General features: G+C 41.1%; 1 protein-coding gene across 1 annotated transcript in view; it reads left to right on the forward strand.

Moving 5' to 3' along the window:
• Window positions 1-19590, forward strand: part of AHRR (aryl hydrocarbon receptor repressor) — a 136864-nt gene that overhangs the window by 93493 nt on the left and 23781 nt on the right. The window contains exons 5-8 of the mRNA XM_090039083.1: window positions 13657-13746; window positions 14404-14533; window positions 16455-16588; window positions 19037-19236. Of these exons, the coding sequence (XP_089895209.1) occupies window positions 13657-13746; window positions 14404-14533; window positions 16455-16588; window positions 19037-19236 (554 nt within the window). The remainder of the gene's footprint in view (window positions 1-13656; window positions 13747-14403; window positions 14534-16454; window positions 16589-19036; window positions 19237-19590) is intronic.

Genomic DNA, 19590 nt, shown 5'->3' on the forward strand with positions numbered 1-19590 from the left:
TTATTTCATATTTGCCTCTACAGGCCTTGTACAGTGCTGCCAGTTTGAGATGTGTCTACCTGAGTTTTGGGCCCTTTCAGTTATTTAGAAAGCTAACAGTTAATATTTGTGTCTGTCATTTCCTGTCACTGCAGATAGATGGCACCAAAATATGCCTGCAAAGCTGAGATTTTGCTTGAAAAATCAGGTCCTTAATCTGTTGTCATTTTTTAACTCTTTGTCACAGTATTAAATATTTTTGGTGAATTCTCGGGTCAGCTTGCAGCTTGCACTTAAGGCAAGCGATGTAGTTGTCATGGGCGATCTAAATTACCCGGACATCTGCTGGGAGGAGCAGTCAGCCAGGTCTGAACGCTCACAGAGATTACTGGCTGAGATACAGGACCTCCACTTAACCCAACAGGTGCACAGTCCTACCAGGGGGAATGCCCTGCTGAACCTGGTCCTGGCCACAGGCGATGACCTGGTGAGGGGACTCCAGGTCCTCGACCACCTGGGTGATAGTGATCATCACTCGCTGGAATTCACCAACCAGTGCAGGGTGTCAAGGGCCTGCAGCAAGGCAGTAGCCTTAGACTTTAAGAGGGCCAATTTCAGTGAGGTGAGAAGATTAGTGTGGGAGGCACTAGGGTCCTGGAGAGTAGGGGAATTGTGTGCCCAAGATGAGTGGTCATTCCTTAAGGAGATGATACTCCGAGCCCAAGGGGTGACAATCCCAACAGGAAGGAAAGAGGGCAAGAGTGCCCAAAAGCCCCCCCTGGCTCACCAAGGGCATTCGTGAATGCCTGATAGCCAAAAAGGAGGCGTACACCCAGTGGAAGGGAGGTGCTATCACCAAAGAGGAGTATACCTTCACCGCTCGGGTCTCTAGGGGGGCGGTTAGGAAAGCTAAGGGAGATATGGAACTAGGGCTAGCATCAAGGATCAAGAACAACAAAAAGTCCTCTTTTAAATGCATAGGGAGAATGAAGAAGGCCCCGGGTAATGTGGGGCCCCTGCAAGATATGCCTGGCAATCTGGTGGTCGCACCAGAGGAGAAAGCAGACCTCTTTAACAATTTATTTGCCTCTATTTTCTTGTGCAGGGACCAGGACTCCCCTACCGAGATTCAGGATGGACTTGGGAGAAACTCTGCCAAGCCTAGGGTCAGGGAGGACCGAGTTAGGGAACTTCTGGAGGGGCTGGACGTGTTCAAATCAGCAGGTCCACGTGCTCTCCACCCAGGGTGTTGAGGGAATTGGCAGGGGTTATCACGGGGCCCCTGGCACAGCTTTACAAGCACTCGTGGTGCTCTGGCCAGGTGCTGGATGACTGGAAGAGGGCCAATGTGGTCCCCATCTTTAAAAAAGGGAAGGGGGGGACCTGGGCAACTATAGGCCTGTTAGTCTTACTTCAATCCTGGGGAAGCTCTTTGAGAAGATCATCAAGGAGCACATCTCTGATGGGCCAGCAGCGGGGTTGATGCTCAAGGCCAACCAGCATGGTTTCATTAGCGCCAGGTCCTGTCAGACCAACCTGATTGCCTTCTACGATTAGGTCACAAAATCACTTGGACACAGGTGTCGGGGTGGATGTAGTCTTTCTGGACTTCAGGAAGGCCTTTGACACTGTCTCCTACCCCATTCTCATTAAAAAGCTAGGTGACTGTGGCATTGATGCCTACACAGTCAGATGGGTCGCAAATTGGCTGAGGGGTCATACTCAGAGAGTGGTGGTGGACGGGTCATTTTCGACCTGGAGGGATGTGGGCAGTGGGGTCCCCCAGGGCTCGGTCCTCGGGCCCGCACTGTTCAATTTCTTTATTAGTGACTTGGACAATGGGGTGAAGAGCAGCCTGTTTAAATTCGCAGATGACACCGAGATTTGGGGTGAGGTGGGCACGCTAGAAGGGAGGGACAGGATACAGCAGGACCTGGACAGGTTACAGGGGTGGGTGAATGAGAATAGGATGGGATTCAATACTGACAAGTGCAGGGTCCTACACTTGGGCAGTAGGAACCAGCAGCATACCCTTCTCAAAAGCACGGTGGCAGAAAGAGATTTTGGAGTCACTGACTCCAAGATGAGCAAGGGTTTTTTTGGTACTCTGGCCAAAATATGTTGCCTACCCCTGCTATAGGGGTTGCTATTTTATATGCCAGTTCATTCAATATTTTGGAGAGTGATAACCCGTGTACTCTGATATCATTATAGGTAAGCAATCTGAGTTTTGCCTCCATCACAGATGTGGTAATTTTCATACCATAGTCTTCTTTCCATTTGGTATTCACTCTTATTCTCATATACATTACTCAACCTTGATGCCTTACTGAAGACTGAGACAAAGTATTTATTCAGCACTCAGGCCACACTTAGATTACCCTTGATTTTCACCCTATCTTCATGGTATCTAGGCCTCATGTTTTTCCTCAGGTTGTTTATTTATTGGAATGAAAAACAATTTCAGTTTATTTTGATTGTCTTTGCACGTTCCAACCCCACTAAAATTTGACCATTTTCACTTTATTTCTGTACTTTCTGAGTCCTGAAAATATTTTTCTGCACTGATCAATGTATTTTTCCCTTTTTGTACATTCTCTGCTTGCTCCTTATGTCTTGTTTGAAGTATTCTTTCCTCCAGATAGGTTTGTAGTATACCCTTACCAATTTCCTCTTCTAGCTTGGGATACAAGCACCAGATAATGTTTGTATTTTGCCTTAAAATAATTTCTGTTGCATTTAAATCCATGAGCTCCATAACCTCATTGGCCTTTCTAATATCCTTAGTTTCTCAGTTTTCCTTCATTAAGTCAAAAGACTAGCTATTGAGCTATTTTTGACTGAGCTCATAACAGTTCTTGATCATTTAAAGATTATTTTTTCAGCTAGTACTTCTATAATATTTTTGCTACTTTCAAGGAACAAATCTAAAATATCATTGCCTCTGATGGATTCAGTGAGCATTTGAGAGAGAAATCTACCAGCTGTCTCGTCATGAAATATATCATGTCATGCCATTATTAATTGCATCCTCTATCTATCTATCTAGCTATCCCTTCCTGGCTTCCATTTTCATTGTCAGTTCTATCCAGATGCTCTTCCAGATGGTACTTGTACATTCAGTACCATCTACCTTATATTTAGATAGCAAAATGAGTCACCTGCCTCATTGTGTGAACTCAGATTTGACTCCTGGTGGCAGGTTGGGTTGTTTTATTCATGAGTTACAGTTCTCGTCTAAATTATGGCTGGCACATTAAAAAAGCTTCATACACTTGCTTTTTCTCAAACTCCATGAGAAGAGAAACTGTGTGTTAAAAAAATCATGCTTTAGAATATGCAGTGTTGAATGTTATGCAGAATGTAGAGTAGGGTTTTGCTTTGTTTAAAAAAAAGAACTTTAAAAAAAAGGCTTACAGCCTATAAGTCTTTTGATGTCCAGATATATACTGGAGCAGATCATCAAGTGACTTATCTGTAAGCTCCGAAGCAGAATTCCAGTTAATTTTATGCACCCAGATAGCAGTTTTCTAGCTATAAGTGACATTCTTAGCACTTAGGTTTAGCTTGTGATTCTTACACACAGCATGGTTGTGTAAGCATCCATATAGCTGCTGAGCATGTGCAATAGACTACACACTGGCCTGGTTGGGCAGGTACTCATCTACTTTTGTGACTCTGCTGTCCATCATATATATAGAGAGAGAGAGAGAGACAGAGACAGAGAGTCCACAGCCCCTAGGGAGGGCCCTGCTATGTTTTAGGCAAAGTAGCTAAGTAGTTAGGGTACTTGCTCGGGAAGTAAGAAACCCAGATTCTAAACTACTCTTCCCCAGAGTAGGGTTTCAGCCTTCTTCTTATCAACTTCCTAGCAAAGTACTCTATCCACCAGACAACAGGTTAAGGATTATTCAGTCTCCTCTCCAGGCTTCCTTTTGAAATTGGCCTGCTGAGCAGCAAAGAGAGAAAAATGTGTGGGCTCAGAAGGAAAAGCTAGAAAGTGTGTGATTTGGTGAGATGGAAGCTTCTCCAGAAGTGACCAGGACCTTGAGTCTAGCCTGGGGCCTTGCTCTAAATGTGGGGGGTGTTCTGTGCTGTGCCGCACTTCTTTCCATCCATTTTATCCAATGACATTAAATGCAAGGGGCAGTGTCTCAACTATAAAAGGTGTGCTGCCGGACACCCTGCATAACGCCTGACCTATGGCCTGATGGTTTGAGCCCTGTGCTAGGAAGTTAGAGAGAGGTAGGTTCAACAATTCTCTGGTGAAAGGGTCCTTGAAATCAGGCCTTTGAATTTGTGGGGAAGTGTCTGAACCCCACAGCTATTTGGGCTAAAATGTGGGAGGGCTGCCCTCCTGTTTCTTTAAAGATTTACACTCAGGTACGTCTGCCTGGCCAGTGTGTTGCCTACTGCACATGTTCAGTAGCTATTTGGACACTTACATATCCACACTACATGAGTAACAGAATCATGAATCATGATTAAGTGACAAAAATGTCGCTTAGAACCAGACAACTGATCTGGGTACATAAAGTAAAATAGAATTCTGCCCCTAAGGTTTAATGAGGTATTAAATAGCAGCCAACATTGGTTTGTCAAAAACAAATTGCATGTAACCTGATTTCCTGCTATGATAAGGTGATGGGTTTTGTGGATGAGGGGGAAGCAGTGAATGTGATGTACCTTATTTTTATCAGGGTTTTCAATGCTGTCTCTCATGACTTTCACATAAGCAAGCTAAGGAAGTACAATCTAGATTAATTTCTTGTAAGGTAAGGCATGAGTGGTTGGATTGTCACCCTCAAAAAGTAATCATCAGCGGTTCAATGTGAAACTCAGAGGAAGTGTCAAGTGAGGTTTCCTAGGAGGTCTGTTTTGGGTCTAGTACTGTTCACTATGGATGGATGATGGACATAAGTGTATACTTAGTAAACTGGAGCTGCTACCAAGCTCAGTGGGCTAGGAGGAAAAAAGGAGGAAAATAAATATGGACAAGTGCAAAAATACAAATACTGTAATACAAAATGGGGAATGACTAGCTAGGCTGCAGCCCTGCAGGAAAGAGTAATAATGGACCACAAGTTGAATATGAGTCAGCAGGGGAATATATATGCAAAAAAGCTAATAGCACACTGAAATATGTCAACAGGGATGTCACATGCAAGTCACAAGAAGTGATTCATCTACTCTTATCATAATCAGCACTGGTGAGACCTCACCTGGAATACTGTTTCCGTTTTAAAGCACAGCACTTCAAGAAAGATGTAGGCCAGGGGTGCTAAACCTCCAGCCTGTGGGCCAAGCCGTTGCATCTGGCCCACAGGGCTCCTCATGGGTCAGGAAATTTGGTGGTGGGGGAGCAGTGGTCATTAATATGGCCACCCTCTCTCCTGCCAGATTCCCAAACCTGAAGCCCTGTGTGGCAAGCTGGGTCCAGGCCATGACCCCTCCTCACCCTCCCAGCCCTGCAGCTGGACCAGGGCTGGACCACATGTTCCCCTTACAGCTGGATAGGGTTCAGGCCACACCCCTTTTCCCCCATGGCTGGATCATGGCTTGGCCATGCCCTTTCCCCCTGCAGGGCTGGGTTGGGCCCGGCCACAACCCCTTCCCTCAGTGGAGCTGGGGTGGGGCCAGATCAAGCTCTCTTCCCTCATGGAGCTAAGTTGTGCCCCCCCCCCCAAGCAGCTGGATGAGTCCCACCACACCTGGATTGGGACCACCAGCCAGATCCAGCCTGCAGACAGAGCCACTGCATATCCAGCCCACTGCCAAAAAGGCTGAGTACCACTGACACAGACAAATTTGAAAGCATCCAGCAAAGCAACAAGAGAAGATAGAAAGCTAGAAGACATGATAGGTTGTATTTGAAAGTGTGTGGTATGCCAGAAAATAAGATACTCACCTTTTTTTTGCAACGCGAAATGAAAAGATTTTTCCAGAGTCATGCCTGAATTGACTGTAGGAGATCCTGACTTCTTGGAAGAATCCTGACCAGCACTGCTCTGGCAAAAGCTAAACAGAATATTAATCTTCTCACAACCGTGGGTAAATTGGCAGGAGCTGCTGGCTGCTCTGCCTAAAGCTACTGCCAATTCTGAAATATCTGTGAAAGGGTTAGCACTGTAGCTCTGACCCTGACAGTGCAGCTAGCTTGCTTGCTGCAGATAGTGCATGCCCCATGTGTGCTGTGTGCACAGCAAGCCCTGGGGCAGCCCCCAAGTTCCTGCCCAGCTACCCCACCCCTACCCCCCAGCTGCATTAGCAACCAGTCTTCGGACTTCTTTCTTCCAACTGATAGAAACCGTTTGCTAAGTACATGCTTCTGCAGCTACTCACATTGAGTAGTGCTTTCTTATTCAAATAAGCTGTTTTTAGTTACTTTCTAGATACAACATAATTTATGTAAACATAAATTATTGGTAAACTATGAAATATGTTTGGTAAAGGGCATAGTTTGATTAAACTAAATACAACAGAGCATCTCTGAATAGTTTCAGTTTCAGTTTAATTTCAAGGCTTGATTTTTCTTTTAAAATTGTAAAGAGACTCTCAGCTAGAGATTATAAAAGGATTTTTGCGTGGGGTAATTGTGATTCTTAGAAATACCAGCAAAAGGAAATAGGCAGGAAGGAGTCCACTTTAGCTGGCTGTATTTCCCAATAGTAATCTTCAATAGGCATCGGTATGGAAGAAAGTCGGGGTAAGCATATCATGTGGGGGGGCTTTAAATATCTAGTTATTCAGAGCACCAGAGTATGACCCCACCCAATACAAGATGCAAAAACATCATCATGCTGTTAAACAAAAGTGTTCCAGATAAACTGAAAGCCGCCAGATGACCCTGGAAATTTAGTACCCAAATTGCGTGACTTGAAAGTCTGGTCAAAGCAAACATGGCTGCAGGCCTTAAGTGTTGTACTTTAGTAACCATAGCAGCGTGGTCCCTGGAGGTCACAATGCTAGTGAATTTTCCTTTACTTCAAGGAAGAGTAATAAAAAATGTGGCTTGGAACTGTTCTTTTTTTCTTATTTTTACTATGCCATGACCTTGACCAAAATATCTTTGAAGTGTTTGCTGGCAGATTTTCTACTATGGGATCAGAAAAATATCAGGATATATAAAGGACGTTGCTAAAGGAAGTCCTATCTTCCTCAAAATATTTGTCTTCATTCCCAGAAAGAACCTCTTTATTAATAAATATTTCTAAAACCTCTGAATGGAGAAGACCGATAACTTTCATCTCACAGCTACTGTAGACGGCAGTATAATAGTGAATTGGCTTTGAACTGACAGTTCAATTATTTTTTTTTTTTGAGTAGCAGGTGCAGTGTTTCGTGAGTACATAATTGGATATAAACGTTCTGAAAAAAGACCAGAGTCCAAAACTTTATGCCACGGCCTTTTTCCATTTAGAAAAAAAGTGATTCCATTTTTCATGTACAATGTAAGAAACTCATGGAAGTGTTTTTTTTGAAGAAGGCCAAACACAAACAAACAAATGTTCACAATGCATGTTTAAGTCTGCCTCACATGTTTCAACTTTTATTCTGGATTAGAAATTCCATTTGTCATTGAATCCATATGGTTTAACCAAATGGTATTTTACAATAATTTGTTTTTCAGATTAAAAGCTAAGTTTGTTCTTAGTTGTTATTGCTTTAATGGCTGCTATAAATTCTTTTAAAAGGTAATATACTCAAGGTTTAAAAATTGTTTTGGTAGTCACTTGGAGCCAGATTCTGTATCACATATTGGGCATCTAAAAGAATTAGGTGCCTACGTGTAATTATGTTCCACGCAGCTCATGTCCTGAAAATTCATTAATGCGTTTACACGCAGTCACGCACACTGTCTTCTGATCCTTCAGTTACAAAAAAGCTTAATGGAGGAGAAAGCCCTACCCATCTTTTGCATTAACAGTATTTCGGGGACTCAGACTGTGAGCAGTAGAATCTTAGATACCTAAGTCTGGTTGCTCATCTAATAGATGAAATAGGATCTAGCCCCATAAGTATACAGAAAGCACAACTTGCACACATGCTTGCAGAATTAGACTGTCTTTGCTTTTGAAAATCTTAGAATGCTAGTCCTTTTTGAACTTCCATGCATGGGAGTAGGTTGTTGTAAGGTGCTGTGTTTCTCTCCTATGCATGCTTCCCATTCCATAAGTAACAGCATGAGGGCCAATACAGTGTCTGCGGGGCTACTACATTCCCTTCCCTGCACATTTGGGTGGATGCAGGTACAGAACAGCAGGAAATGGATGTCAGTTCATCTGTTGAATTAAGCATAGGGTGCAGAGAATTTCCCATCCCTAGAGCAAGGGGTTAATAGGGACAAATTCCTGACATTCAAAGATGGGGGAGGAAGGAACAGTCTAGTAATGTATTACACTGTAGACTAAACCTGTAGGAAAGCCTAAAATGTTCATTTAAAAATTGGAGTTGCGAACTGTTCCAGTGGCAAAAGATGTGATAATGTAAACCTCTGCTTAACTATTCTATTAACTCTGCATCCAGAAAATCTGAAACGATCATATCGGGACAGATGTGGTAGGCACATAGTCTTGTTGTAGCTGTGATGCTTCAGGGAATATGGGAGAAATGAGGTTTATTTGGTAATATCTAACCAACTATATAGCTAAGAGAGGTGTTAGACAAGCTTTCAGGCATAAAATGCCATTCTGGGAAAGGTCTGAAAAAGAAGTAGATGTGGCCTAAGCTAACTGTGAGGTAAAACTCCATTATGTAAATGATAATAGTCACTTAAAAGAGGGCAGCAAAGAGAACTTATCAAAAGTAGCTATAAAGCAAGTGAAGGGCAGCTGAAATAAATATACCTAATGATGTAAAACATAAGACCACTCAAAAGGGAAGAGAGTTACTGTTACCTGTGGAGCACAGACAGGTTAGCAAAGAGCAGGTAAACTGTAATAAGCCAGAAAAATCATTGTTTGTGTTTAGTCCATGATTTTCAGTGTCTAATAAAGTTACAAACTTCTGTTCCCAGGCCTGTCTTCTGAAGGTATTTCATTTCCCGTCAGGACTTTGAGATCATTGATGGAGTGACTTTTCTCTGACAAATGTTCTCCCACTGGTGATTAGATGTTTCTGTCCTTTTCTCATTCTTGTGTGAGAGTTCATTTGGAGTGCAGTGGTTGTTTAGTTTTACCTATATAATTTCCACAAAGGTATTTGGGGTGACCGTTTATTGTTTCCTGGTCATCTAAGTGGCTACTTTTGGTCACATAGAATCATAGAAAGTTAGGGTTGGAAGGGACGTCAGAAGGTCATCTAGTCCAACCCCCAGCTCAAATCAGGACCATCCCCAATTAGATCACCCCAGCTAAGACTTTGGGCACCTATACACAAGCAGCGAGGCTGCTCCAATGCGCTGTAATTACAGTGCATTGGAGCAGACTTGATTAATTAAAGATGCCCAATCAAGTCTGCTGCAGCATAGTAATTATCGCACTGCAGCAGCCTCCAGCATTTTGTATCAGCATCCCCGCACTTCAGAATAGCGGGTTAACTTTATCTAAAACTTGTTCAACAAGCTTTAGATAAAGAACTCCCACTGCCATTTTGAATTGTGGGGTCATCGATGCATAAGATGCAGCAGATGCTTTAATTCCAGCAGCTCTCAGAGCTGCTTAATTAAAGTGACACCCCTTCCCAATCCCAGAACACATGTATAATACCCTTTGTCTATCTGGGTCTTAAAAACCTTCCAAGGATGGAGATTTCACCACCTCTTTGGGTAACTTGTTCCAGTGTTTTATTACCCTCCTCCTGAGAGAGCTTTTCCTAATATCTAACCCAATCTTCCCTTGCTGCAACTTGAGACCATTCCTCCTTGCTTTGTCATCTGCCACCACTGAGAACAGTCCAGCTCCATCCTCTATTGAACCCCACTTCAGGTAGTTGAAGGCTGCTATTAAGTCCCCTCTCAGTTTTCTCTTCTCTCTTCTAACTGTGGGCTTCCACCACACCCATTGCATAAGAGTGAATTTACCTCTCATATAACAAACTTTTAGTATAAAAAGGGTCACTGCATAAGAGTGAATTTGCACATACAGAACCCACCTAAAATGAGAGAAAGCTGTACTGGTGCACAGGATTCTTCTGTGCTAAGCGTAGAACTGTGCACTTGTCTTTATTGAACCTCATGAGATTTCTTTTGCTCCAGTCCTTCAATTTGTCAAGGTCTTTCTGAATCCTAGCCCTACACTCCAGTGTATCTACTACTCCCCCTGGCTTGGTGTCATCCTCAGACTTGCTGAGGATGCACACTGTCCCATCTTCCAAGTTGTTGATAAAGACATTGAACAAAACTGGCCCCAGGACCAACCCCTGAGGCACTGCACTTAATACTGACTGCCAACTAGAAACTGAGCCAGTGATTGCTAGCCTCTGAGCCTGACAATCCAGCCAATTTTCTATCCTCCTTACAGTCCCTTCATTCAAACCATGCTTCCTTAGCTTGTTTGCAAGAATGTTGTGGGGGGCTGTATCAAAAGCATTGCTAAAGTCAAGGTATATCATATTCACTGCTCTCTCCTTATCCACAGAATACCAGCTTGGCTTAGCAGGGAACTTTTTCATGAGCTAAAACACAAAAAGGAAGCTTACAAGAAGTGGAAACTTGAACAAATTACTATGAAGCAGTGTAAGAATAGAGAATGTATTTTCCATGTATAGTATCTCATTTTGGAGGGTTTTCTTAATTTAATTTCCCCCCACTCCTGCAGCAAGGCAAGCAGTGTCAGGGGGGCAGGCAGCATGGGTGCTGGTGGCGGCAGAAGAGTCAAGTGGCTGAGAGTTGATTCAGGTTTTGCATTGGTATTTAAGCAGGGTTTTATTCCATTTGGTGTTTGTTGATCAGCAGGGAGTTTGCGTCTGATGATGAATTGAATGAGGCTGGGAAGTTGTTCAAAAGGCAGTAGTAAAGGAGGGCTGGGAATATCTTCTTCAAATAGAGCCTGTCACTGTTTGATGATCTTTCTGGCAGATTCTAGTGTGAGCTGGTGTGTGACGATAAAGGGCTTGCTTTCTTTATTACAGTAGGCTTGTGCAGGGTACTTGAGTGGATTGTTCAAAGATGCAATCTCTGCTGGAGCATCCTTGCTGGGTAAAAGATGTTTTCAGGTTGATGACATGGCTGTTATGGGTATTCTCCTCCAAATTAAACTTTTTAAAAAGCATTTTTTTACCTGGTATTTAGTTTAGGCTAGATCTGCTTCATTCCTAGACCTGAGGAAACACATCATGTGCATGAAAACTTGTCATCATGATAGAATAACTTCTAAAACTAATTGTCCTGCCCAGCATACCTGTGCGCTCAAGGAAATGCAGGGGAAGGACCTTACTGCCCCCACTAACAAAACTCTATGAACTTGATCAGAAAAATGCAAGCTCTCTGCCTAGAATGACAATTTTGTAGAGAATAATGAATACAGAACTCCGTAGGAAAAACGAGAACAGGATTGGTTTAAGAGGCCAAATGTCCTTCGCCCAGTAAGTTTACTAACATGTAATGGTTGTTGCTTTCTTCTTGTCCCTAAATCTGGCAGGTCCCTCTCTGCTTTATCCCAGCTGTGTCAAATAAAAGAGGAAGACTATATCTATCAGGCTAGCTATAATATCCTGCATACTCTTTGCAATAGATAATTATAGGGCCTCTCATTAAGTTTTGAGACAACATTAATAAATACGGAAAACCATGAAGTCAAGGCCAAGAAATGTTAGTGTTGAGGTTATGTTCTCTATCGAGCTCTACTTCTCTGTATCTAGCTTGTTTTACCTAACAGAAGTTCCCACCAAAGCAAGCTAACTACCACCCAGAAGTGCTGAACAGCTTCCACCTTTGTAGAAGCCAAGGAGCACTGGATATTAGGGGTGGTCATCAGTCTGCAGTGTCCAACCTTATGATGATTTCATGTGCTTTTAAGGTATCACTTGTGTTTTCCCAGATGTGGGTTGGTTTATCCATTTGTTTTTCTTGTGACACATTCTTTGTTTTTCATTGCCTCAGCTAATGTGTAGGGGAAAGCTATCTGTAGGCTCTCTTGAATGCACGCGAAGAGCATAAAGGAAGTCACATGCTCCTCAGTTAGTTTCTGCAGAGATTTCCAGTCCACCCCAATTAAAAGGCTGACAGCTGTTTAAAATTTAAGAAAATTCCTAGCATCATATCATTGTTGATTTTATTGCTGCAAAAAAGAGTCCAAAAAGACAAGATGCCAAAAACACTTTCTAGTCCATATGTTGAAATATTTTATTTGATATTGTTGATGGTTAAGACAGACACCAACCATAGAGATTCTTCTCAGCACAGTGAAAGGCATACATGGGAAGAAGTAATTCTCCTGGTACTCTGTTTTTTTATTTCACGTGACAGTGGTAGAAGACCATCTATGGCCATGTTTCCACTTAAAAACCATATTTCAGCAATTGGTTTTGCTGGAAGAGCAAATAGGAGAAACTAATTATTAGCACAATTTCATCTAGTCAAGGTTGACATCTGTTAGCAGAGCCATTGCCAGTATGGGAAACTAATGCCAGTCATAGTTTGCCCTTCTCTTTCTTACAGAAAACCCATGAGCAGCAGCAGTTCAGCTAAACCAGTTGCATAAACTAGGGGTTGCCCATCTGCCACATGGGTGCTACAAGTAGCACCGGCAAGCTCTGTGTGTGGTATGCAGCATATCGAGGAGGGAAGAGGAAGAACAGAAGGCAAATAGGGAAGCAGAAGGCAGAGCAGCATATTGGGCAAGGGGCAAAGGACTGGGAGCAAAAAACAGCAACAGATCAGGTAGGGGAAGGGGATTAGAGTGGCACTTGGGAAGATCATGGGGGTAATTTGTGGCACACCTGCCAAAAATGTTGGCCCTGATTGGCATGAACAAAGAATTTCTAATGCTGGCAAGTCCTTGAAGTCTTTCTCATGAGCCTTTCTGGTCTTCTACTTCACACTCCATGGGGCAAAGCACACCATGTGGTGTCTGAGCACACAGAGCCATACTTTCAAAGGTGCTCAGTACCTATAACAGGGCCAGATTCCTGCCGTCTGTCTGACTTCGTACTAACACAGCTAACCACCTCTTTGTATAAGGAAGGAGGAATTCAGTCTGCAATTGTCAGCTCTTGTTTCATTGTCACATGCTTATGTGGCACTTTCATTGCTGTAAACACAATTTCGGGGACTTGTGCACATTTAGAGATTCAGTGTAGCTACACTTGCACTATGCTTCCTCTCCTTCACTTGTCAAGTAGGCATATGCATGTGGAGATACGTGGGAGGAATAGGATTGTCAGGCAAGTTTTGGAATTGTGCATAAGTTCCAGTTACACAGCTACATACCTGACACTTAGGTGTGTGAAAAGGAAATAGAATTTAATCCAATATATAGGAGAAGTTAAATCAACATACTGTAGATCCTGCCTCATATCTTCAGGGCAGTAGCACTCTATTTTAGAAGATCTAAGTAATATAAATATCTGTTCATGAAAGAACTTTATGTTCCATCTTCCTACTGTGTAGTTATTCCATATAGGACAGCTAGGAAAGAGCAGATTAGAAAATGTGATACAAAATTTTACTTCTTGTAAAGGAGCAAAATATTTTTTTGCTGATTTTTTTTAATTCTTTATTTTATCTCCCTCCTCTAGTCACTGAATGGTTTTGCACTGGTGGTGAGTGCAGATGGAATTATATTTTATGCATCATCAACTATTGTGGATTATCTAGGCTTTCATCAGGTAAACATATACAAATATTTAGACTGTTAGAAGTCATACTATCTTACTGTTTTCCTTGCACTCATTCCTTGGGGTAACCTATCATGTACTATACACTGTTTTGCCACGTCTCTTTACGGTTGACTAAACATAAACTGTAACTGGATTTTTTTTTACAATGCAACTTCAGACTAGGATCTTTATTGGAGTTTTCCTATTTTGTGAGAAACCGTGTGAACATGTGTTCCTGTTCATGTTGGTTCTAGGAGAAGTTTTGGCTACTCTGTCTTTCTGAAGCTTTGGTTAATAAAGACATGAGTTGCTACTAATGTAGAATTTATTGCAGTTTATCCCTTCAGTTTCATAGTCAAAGCCTACAATTCAAGGCTGGGAAGCTATTAGTACTAAATGCAAAAAAAACTGTACTAGAAAAACATTTTGGCTGATATTTTACACATACACAAAATCAGGTAATTAAGAGTTAAAGCTAAAAAGTAGTTTAAAACACAAAAAGTAAATATGTGAAAGTCAGGAAATCCAGAAGTATTACTCCTCACCCAGTCTGAGCTCTGACTCCACATCTCCAGCAGCCAGCCTTCTAATAGGTACTCTGGGATAATGGGAACCCCTGATTGAGTATGCTTACAATTTAAATATTTCTTACTGTAATAATTTCAGACTGATGTAATGCACCAAAACATATATGATTACATCCATGTGGATGATCGCCAAGATTTCCGTAGACAACTGCATTGGGCCATGAATCCTCCACAGGTGGAGTCTGGGCAACATTTACCAACTGAAACAGGTGAGCGTACATAATGTTCACTAGAGATACAGGAACTGTTCTGCTGCTTCAGAACAGTGGTCCACCTATTCTGGTGGACCTTGGTTAGAGCCAGATCCTTAAAAGAAAGGTGCAGAAAAGCTTGTGGTGGACCTGTACAATGTAATTAGTTCATAAGAGAGTTGTTTTCCTAACTCTGGACCGCTAGAAGCTGGCTTACGCTTGAAGCATGAGAGTTTCTACTTCTTTCCTATCTAATGTAGCTAAGGATGTTCTTAGCAGCCATATAAATAGTTAATCATGCTTAGCTCTTGTCTTCATTAAGCAAGATATCAGTATTTCTCTCAATCCATTCAAAAAATATCTTGTGTAAAATGTTCAGAACACTACCACCCCAGCAGTATCTCTGTTGCTGTCATCCAGTTTGCTTTCCCATGAGAAGTTAGGACAGGACACTTTCGGAGGGTAAGGGTTTTTCTGCATCACATAGTTGGTAGTTTTGGGGGATTGATGCTTGTGAGCATACTCCACCTACCCACTCCCACCTGCCAAACCCAGAAATGTAGTGGCAAAGCTGCTCCAAGGGAGCCCTGGGCAGCCACTCTGGAGGTCTCTGTCTTCAATGCACTTGAGAGCAGCTCCAGGGGTTGCCACTGAAGTGGCTTCACTGCTGGACTCCCATGTTTGGCACCTGTGGACACACACATGTGAGCAGGATGTGCTGAAGCCAGTTCTTCCTAAGTTTGCCAGGGATGTGGCATGGATGTATTCTATGTGGGCACAGTAGCCCATTCATTCTCAGGGACATGACTGCCCCAGCATGATGTGAAGGCACCCTGTACTTGCTGTCAGATGAGGGATAAAACAGAAATCGTGACTGCTTTGGGGCATTAATGTTCCCTGACACATTCTGTAAGAAGAATACAATAGTGATGTAGATATCCCCCACCAGAATCCTTGCCTCTTGCAAGGTCCTGGCTGCTAGGTACTTCTAAGGGGGCATGAACAATGAGGAAGCACCCACAGTGGAAGCACCCACAATGAGCTAGAATGACGTTTGGAAACTTGTGGTCCTAAAAGTGACCTAGTGATAAGTCTTGTAGGGTTATTCATTGTTTGAAACATATTTTGTCAGCTTCTTTTAGTACAGATAAAATGTATTAGGTGCATTACACCTTTGTTAACTGTAAATAACTGGAATCTGATAAATCACATGTAGGTAGGTAGAAAGAATCTGGCCAGTAATACTAATCAAGTGGGAGGTCTTATATGCCCTTTCAAACTCCCCAGAAATTTTAAAATGTGAATTCAGTTGGTCTTTTAGAAAGCAGGGAAGAAATAAAATATTTTTTTAATGAGACCCAATGAAGTGAATATTTCCTGAACTCTGAAGACTATATATTGTTTGGATGCAAAGGTATGAACATTTTGAAATTTTGTTCTTGGTTTGTACGAGAGAGAATTTAATTAAATCTCAGAGTTCAGCACTCTGGAGAAATAGTTGCTCTTGAAAAATGCATACAGCAAAAATGGAGCACTTTTGCTTTATAACTGTTATATGGTTTATTAAAGAACTGAAGAGACACTGACTGAAATTTGACTGACTGGCACCTATTAGTCTTTCATTTGCATTTTCTCCTCATTTCCTTCCTTTTTTATCATTTTTTAAAGGCAAAAAGCTTTGTTATTCAAGATTGATTTTTTTTTTATGGCTAAAAATCACTAGCAGTTAAGAAAGTTAAAGTTCACCCAGGAAAGTTAATTTGACTGAAAAAACTATATTAGGCAATTGTTATAAATAGTTTTGAATATTTACATTTAATATTCTATACAATTTTTTTTTTTAGTAATTTCACTTACTGTGTGGTCAAATCAGTATATAACATTTTCATTCTCAGTTAATAATATGCCCTGACATATATTGGCACATTGTTACTTGTAGGAGAAGATCATATGCTCAATAAATTGTTTAAAGCACAAGAATGTGATGCTGCAACAACAGAGTATTCTTCCTTTTTAACTCGCTGTTTCATCTGTCGAGTTCGCTGCCTGTTGGACAGTACTTCTGGCTTTCTTGTAAGTATAATTTTGTGACAAGAGCTATGATTGAGTAATACTGATTGAAATGACTAAAATGAACCCAAGCGCACGTTTTATGCATTAGGGTGAGAGACAATTTTAGGAGGATCTCTGAGTGACACCATTGGTTTTATTAGTAATAGTATTAGTAACAGCAAAAGTAATAGTTAACAGATTATGAAGACGACATTATTGTTATTTATAATAGTAGTAGTAGTAGTAATAGTGGGCACATCTACACATGCGTTAATGCACATTAGCCTATTTTAATGCATATTAAAGTGTCACAAAAAACTGCTCTTTCACAAATGCACATTAAAATAGGCTAATGCACATTTTTCTACTGGCTTTACAATGAAGGTACTAGATTTAGTGCACGTTACCTAAAGTGCATTAATGAACATGTAGACATGGCCAGTAGTGGTAATGCCATTACTTAATGGAACATTGGAACTGTACTGAATGACAGTCCTGTTACTGGCACAGAAGTAGCATTCCTAAGGTTAAAGACCCATATTACTAAAGCTGCATCTTCTATTTTTAGGGCATTGTAAATGGTCAGTAAAAACATAAAATACTTAAAAGACAAGAACATAATGGAAAGTTATGTGATTGTAAGACAGAAAGAAATCCATAGGGTATTTGCATATGAATATATACTGTTACTCTAAAGTTACTATTTTAATTTATATTCAGTTTAAAAGTCTTTTCTTTGTACATGCCATCCCCAAAAAAGAAATATCACTATCAAGGATAGCATGATGATGACTCTTCCAAATAGAAAGTAGAGAAGAAAAATGATTGTCTTGCTCAATCTTTTTGGTACCGCAGCCTGGAACCAAATGAGTCCATGCATCAGTTCTATACTATACCACTTTATCTTTCCCATGAAGAGACAGATAAGATGAAAAAAAAGAAAAAATATGTTCATGTGATAAGAGCTGTGGAGAAAGTGTGGTTTGAGACTTCTGTAGTCTCAGAGCTCACAGTCTCAAAATGGAAAGCATAATCCTATTTGTTAGCACTTCTTTACAAGTCCCCTTGCTCTGAGCCATAAGAAGAAAATCTTTCCCAGGAAAGGCATCACAAAAGTGGCCTCTGATCTAGGGAGACTGACATGAATAAAGTGTGTGTGTTGATATAGGATGGGAAGAAGAATTCTCTCTGTTGACTATCTTGGTAGCTGAAGTAAGCAGTAAGCAGACTTGCATATAACCTTCTCCCCCCTACACTCAACAGCCTCAATGAATACATGTGATATGGAATGTGTTTGTGAGGAATGGTAGATTTTTTTTAGGATGAAGCATCTTTTAATTTTTTATTTTTTAGTTCTTCCCTGCCATAACATTAACAGAATTAGGTTCTACTTTTGTCATCAATGACTTGATTCCATTTATTCTACATCAGACAAATAACTTTTTAAAAATATTTATTATTTTTAAAAAAGCATTAACATATTCAATTCATATAAAACATAAATAAAATAATTACATTCAAATGCTCGGCTCACTTTTAGATTGCTTTTGGAGAAGGATCTGTCATCTACTATATGTTTGTATACTGTCCAGTTTTAGCTTTTAGCTACTACTGTAATATAAATATTAAGTAGAATCAACATGATCATCTCACAGATTTGTCAAATGGAAAAATCTTTTGGAATTCTCCTAAAAGACTGTAAATATCTATGGTCTGCATTCAGGTCTCCTGGGTTTCTTCTCAAACCTTAGGAACAGTGTTGTTCTCTGCTTAGTGCCCCACTCCAGGGCAAAACAGTATGGAAGAAGGCAAACCCAGAAGAAAGCTCCCAACTTGTCTAAATCCCTGTAGTCAGACTGTGTGTAGGGCTTGAGGGCTTCATACATGGTCTGAAGACCCCTCCCAGTCATACACACTATATTGACACATTGAGCTTATATACTATTGTTCCCAGTCCCTAGATTTTATCCTATTGGTGTTTTTTTCAGAGGAGAGACATGTCTTAACAGTAATTATTAATAGGAAAAGAAAACAAGCATAGAGTATTAAGGAGAAGGAAAACTCAGGAATCTTTATACTGGACAGATTAGAGCATGGAAAAATAATTCCAACTCCAGCTCCAGGCTAAATGATACAGGAAATAGCTACATATGGTGTCATCAGCTGCTTGTCTGGGCTAACAATGGAGAACTTCTGCTCCAGTCACACAGGGGGATAAAAGGCAGCTTTAAAAGTCTCACTCTATCATTAATGCTATGTCCAATGAACTTGTTTGGGTTGATTTTTCTGCCAACCACACTTTAAACAGGGTGAAGATAACGAAAAACTGAGGTCTCTGTCTGAGAACTGACGTAACATGAATACGCTCATTATTATTTGAGCATTACAGTCTGTAGAACAAAGTATCAAGTAAAATGTTTTATATGTGGAATACTGACTGGTATTTTCTTGTGTTTGTTTATATAACAGACAATGCAGTTTCAAGGCAAACTTAAGTTTCTTTTTGGACAAAAAAAGAAGTCCCCTTCAGGAGCAATATTACCACCTAAGCTGTCCTTATTCTGCATAGTGGTGCCACTTCTGCTTCCTTCTGTCATGGAGATGAAGATGAAAAGTCTGCTCATGAAAACAAAACAGAAAGCTGAAGAGGCATCCACAATAGACACAAAGTATTTTTAAATGAACATCTTAATATGTGTCATTACTGGGACTTTACTGTTAGTTAAAAAAAAAAAAACTTGTTATAAACACAGATTATTCTAAATTGGGGTGGCCAGCCTGTGACATGCCAAAAGTGGCACAGGCAACTGCTGCTTGTGACACATGAGCCCTCAGTAACGGGAGGTTGAGGAATGGATGCAGGAGACTCCAGATTCAGCAGAGCAGGGAAAGGATGCTGCTGAAAGGAGATGTCAGGTGTCACCATCAAGAGCCAAGTTAACCCTTCCCATGCCCTGTATTTAAGGGCTTTGAATCTTCACTAGCCATATAAAATTGGTGGTTGCAGGGTATAGCAGGAGGCT

This window comes from Crocodylus siamensis, chromosome 3 (assembly GCF_052110815.1).
Source record: "Crocodylus siamensis isolate JL-2025a chromosome 3, ASM5211081v1, whole genome shotgun sequence".
NCBI classification, from domain to species: Eukaryota; Metazoa; Chordata; order Crocodylia; family Crocodylidae; genus Crocodylus; species Crocodylus siamensis.